Below are 5000 nucleotides of genomic sequence, written 5' to 3'. Positions count from 1 at the left end.
TATTCTAGGGGACAGATTAGGACTTAGAACAAAAAATGATTGGTTAAATAATTCTCGTGCTTCGATAGGTATTAATCTAAGCCATATTCCTCTTCCCTCCACCTCATCCTGTCACTCCATCTCTTCTCTACATCCACCCCCTTTCTTCTCTCCACTCCTGCCTCTCTTTCCTACACGCCCTTTCCTCCCTCACTCCTCTTTATCCTCCAACTTTCTTTTCGCCACCCCTTCCTCTCTCTCCTACACGCTCTTTCCTCCCTCATTCACTTACATACTCCACCTTTCCTTCCTCCACTCCTTCCTCTTCCTTTCCTCCCTCTAGTCCTCCTTTCTCATAAACGTCCTTTCCTCCCTCACTCCTCCAACTTTCTTCCCTCCATCCCTTCCTCTCTTTCCTACACGTTCTTTCCTCCCTCACTCATTTACCTACTCCACCCTTCCTCCCTCCACTCCTTCCTCATCTCACCTACACGTTCTTTCCTTATCTAATCAAATCATTCACTCCATCACTCTGTCACTTCCTCTTTTCCTACTTCTTCCCTCCCTTGTAGTTTCCTGTAGTTAGCCATCATAGTTTACTAATAAAAATAACAAAATATACTTGTCACACCCAATGCATACACAATACGAAAGGATTAATACACTTTTCCCTTCATATAAAAAGAATACACATGATAAATCTTGCACACACACCATCCCTGTTTTACTCTCTCGTCTATCACCATCACTCCTCCACGTCCCTCCCGTCCCATTATTCACTCCCTCTTCACCTCCATCACTCCTCCACGTCCCTCTTGCCCTATTATTACTCCCTCTTCACCTCCGTCACTCCTCCACGTCCCTCCCGTTCCATTATTCACTCCCTCTTCACCTCCATCACTCCTCCACGTCGCTCTCATCCCATTATCATTCCCATTTCACCCCCATCACTCCTCCACCTCCCTCTCGTCCCATTATTCACTCCCATTGCACCTCCACCACTCCTCCACCTCCCTCTCGTCCCATTATTCACTCCCATTGCACCTCCACCACTCCCCCATCAACTCCACAACCGCCAAACTTTCGCCAAAATTCCAAGATTCACCTTGAGAGATTTAAAGGGATACGATTTAAAGGGACATGATTTAAAGGGACATGGTTTAAAGGGACACGATTTAAAGGGACACGATTTAAAGGGACACGAATTAAAGGGACACGAATTAAAGGGACAAGATTTAAAGGGACACTATTTAAAGGGACATGATTTAAAGGGACATGATTAGCACCTGTCCTAGCCATTTAAAATCCCCTCTGACCACTCCACAAACCCCCAACCCAACCCACCAGCCCTCTGACCACTCCACAAACCCCCAACCCAGTCCACAACCCCTCCGACCACTCCACAAACCCCCAACCCAACCCACAACCTCCCCCCATCTCTCTGCAACCCCCCTAACTCACCGTGTAATGAAAGGTGGAGCAATCTTCTAATTTACAGACAAGTGACTAACACCTCTCACAGTCGCCCCAAATCCTCTCTGACCACTCCACAACCCCCCAACTCTCCCCCAACGTCCTTAAACTCCCCACAACCCCCCTAAACACCCCACAACCCCGCTAATCTCCCCACAACCCCCCAGCTCACCTTGCAATGCACAGATGGGACATGTTTCTGATTTGAAGAGGCAGGAGTAGCACCTCTCGTGGCCACATTGGTCGATCAGCTTCCTCTTCTTGCCCTTATCGAACGGCATCCTGCAGTTGGGGCAGATCCCGCCCTCCCGGAGCTTGGCGTAGATGTCTGTAGGGGCAGGAGAGGACACGGAATTAGGACACTGTAGATCAGGATACTGTAGGATTCTTAGCAGCTACGTAAAGTCTACTGTAGGATTTTTAAAGGCTACTGCATGATTTATAGTGCCCTGTGATGCGTAATTCGTAGGCTGAACAGGTGTAGCCTATATGTGTGCAGAGAGAGAGAGAGAGAGAGAGAGAGAGAGATTACAAATGCCCCTCCTAACCTGAACAAAAGCGTCTGAAAATGCAAGAACAACCATACCTTACAACAACAACAACAAAAAAAGAACTTAAGGCTGAGACAAATCCGACTTTCATCACACAAACCATCAAAATTTTCCTGACAGCTCTGAAACCAAGATGCCTTTAAATGGAGACCCGCCGGATATTTGATAAACGTTTGGCTAGCCTACATCCACCCTTCTTCTCCCTTCCTCTTCCCCTCTCCTCCCTTCCTTCCTTCCTTTTCCCTTCCCTTCTCCTTTTCTCCTCTCTTCCCTTACCTTCCTCTTCTCCTCTCCTCCCTTCCTTCCTTTCCCTTCTCCTTTTCTCCTCACCTTCCCTTCCCCCTTCACCATCTGGCTAGCTTACATCCACCATTCTTCTCTCTTCCTCTTCTCCTCTCCTCCCTTCCTCTTCTCCTATCCTCTCCTCCCTTCCTTCCTCTCTCTCCCCTTCCCTTCTCCTTTTCTCCTCTCTTCCCTTCCCCTTCACCATTCCATCCATCTCTTGACTCAGTTCCCGTACCTTCATTTTTCTCCTCCTCTCTTCCAAGTTTTATTTCCTTTCTTTATACTTTTTCACACGTCCCCCCCCCCCTCTCTCTCTCTCTCTCTCTCTCTCTCTCTCTCTCTCTCTCTCTCTCTCTTCTCTTCTCTCACTTTTTTTTCCCTCCACTTCCACCGTCTTTCTCTCTCTTCCTTTTCCCTCACCTTCCCTCCTTCCTCTCCTTCTCTCTTTCCTCCTCCCTCTCCTTCCCTCCTTCCTTCTCCCTCACCTTCTCTCCTTCTCTCCTTTCCTCCCCTCCATCATCCCTCCCAACAGCCAAATGACCTTAAATGAGGGTATTATTACAGTCACCCCTAATTATGATTGACCCTTTCCGTTCAAGTGACCTTCCTAAGCTGAAACATCCCCGAGAGAGAGAGAGAGAGAGAGAGAGAGAGAGAGAGAGAGAGAGAGAGAGAGAGAGAATCCTGGTTTATCCATCCATTCATCATTCAGTTCCTTTTTGCCCCATCAGAAGCGTAGGGACCCGAAGCTAGGTTACCAAATCCCGTAATTTTAAGGCAAGAGTGACCAGCCTCCCCCGCCCCTGAGTGTCAGTGAGCAATAATAAACCCCAGTTGAATCGCCTTAACCCACCAGACCACCAGGCGTCATTCGGTCACATGGTTACCACCCAGCGTAGTAAATGGTTTCTTGAGCTACGTGAAACCACTTGTCTCTCAGTGTGGTCATCCGAGGGCAGCACTTCATTGAGTGAGTGGATGGTGGACGTCCCCAACTACCACTTAAGTTACGTGAAGACTCTGTTGTTGTTGTTTTATGAATGCTGAGCTATAACAAGATCAACATTACAATACGATGTAGTCACGAAGAAGTGCAATGGGAAAGGATATAGAGCCGTTGCATTGTCTTTCTCCTGCCACTGAGCTACGTGAAATAAAACTGCAAAAGGACGAAAATCTGCGAGAACAAAGAAAAAAAAAGAAAAAAGAAAAAGGAAATGAAAGGCAGGAGCTCATGTGATTAAATTCTGATGGATGGATTATTTGCATGCGCGGGCCAGACTGGGATCCCTCGGGTGCCTGCAACTTCGGCAACAATAACAGGGAGGTGACGAGATTGTGAGGGCCGAGGCGGATCTCTCCCTCCTCTCCTTATTTGTCTTCTATTATCATCTTCGCCCTTCCTAGCTTTCTTTTACCGCAGGATATTTTTCGTATTTCTATGATGGCAGAAATGTATATATCTTTCGCAGCTCCTTTCTCTCACTTCTTCTTCTTTATGGTTCTCTTCAGTATTTTCATTTTTCTACCGCCTTATCGTTCTCCTCCCCCACCCTTCCCACTCACAAAACACAAAACATTTATCCTGCCCCAAAGGGAGGCGCCGAGGTAGCGTGCCCTCCGAAAGCGTCAACAAGCGAGCCCCGCCCCTCCATCCATTGCCTTCCTTGTTTACATCACCGCGAGTCTTCCCTGAGGCTCGCTGACACCTCTTCCTTACCCTCTCTCTCTCTCTCTCTCTCTCTCTCCCAGGGTATTTTACGCTAACATTCGCTTCTTTTTTTATTCATACAAACCATCTCATTATGAAAAAGATCAAATATCATTCATGGAAGTCTCTATTAATCGGCAACTTGTCTTCCATGAGACTCGTTGGCACCTCTTCCTGTTCAGCTTATTTCTGCACGAGCACGACATATTAATTTTCTCTCGTATATTACTTGATGCAAATTATGTTGCTATAAAGAAAAGATGATAAATAAGAGAATAATGAAGCAATACGCAAAACAAATCACAAAGGAAGAGGTACTGCTACGTCTATTAATTGTTTACATCAGAGCGAGTCTTCACTGAGGCTCGCTGGAAGGCTGGCTGGCTTGGCACTTCCTTGTTGTGTGGGCGGCGAAGGAGGAGGAGTACGAGGAAAATAAGTAAATGGACACACGAAAACAACAGAGAGGGAAAGGGAAAATACAGGAAAAGGAGTATGGAAAGGGAAAATACAGAAAAAGGAGTCTGGAAAGGGAAAATACAGGAAAAGGAGTATGGAAAGGGAAAATACAGGGAAAGGAGTATGGAGAGGGAAAATACAGGGAAAGGAGTATGGAATGGGAAAAAGGGAAAACGAATATGACAATGAATAAACGATAGGAATGGTAGAAAAACTGAAGGAAGGAAAAAAAAAAAAAAAGGGGAGGGGGCCGGAAAAGGAGAGTAAAATGGGGAAACGAGAATAAGGGGGAGGGAAAAGGAGGAAAACAAACCTACAAGAAAAAGGGAGACGAGGAGAAGTAAATAAGAGGAAAACAGGTCGATATTAAGAATGGAAAACGAGGTGAAAGATGGAAAGAGGAAGAGAGGAACGATTGAAAAACTGAAGGAATTATGAGACAGAGTATTAAGGCCATGTGAAGAGCATGCAGAGTGAGAGACTGACGAGGAGAGTGTATGTGAGTGAGGGGGAGGCCAAGGATGAGATGGAGGGATGGGGTG

The 5000-nt window shown here is 46.6% G+C and overlaps 1 protein-coding gene across 6 annotated transcripts in view; it reads right to left on the bottom strand.

Annotated features, from left to right (window-relative positions):
- rols (zinc-RING finger and ankyrin repeat domain-containing protein rolling pebbles) overlaps positions 1-5000 on the bottom strand; it is a 656798-nt gene that overhangs the window by 37790 nt on the left and 614008 nt on the right. For all 6 annotated transcript variants that reach the window (XM_080284584.1, XM_080284586.1, XM_080284587.1 and 3 more), the window contains one exon: positions 1625-1780. In XM_080284584.1, the coding sequence (XP_080140710.1) occupies positions 1625-1780 (156 nt within the window). The remainder of the gene's footprint in view (positions 1-1624; positions 1781-5000) is intronic.

Source organism: Coenobita brevimanus, chromosome 102 (assembly GCF_032717465.1).
Source record: "Coenobita brevimanus isolate Jiangsu-jjx chromosome 102, ASM3271746v2, whole genome shotgun sequence".
In the NCBI taxonomy this organism is placed as follows: Eukaryota; Metazoa; Arthropoda; class Malacostraca; order Decapoda; family Coenobitidae; genus Coenobita; species Coenobita brevimanus.
Note: the sequence above shows the minus strand (reverse complement) of the source record. Positions and strands in the feature narration are given on the sequence as shown.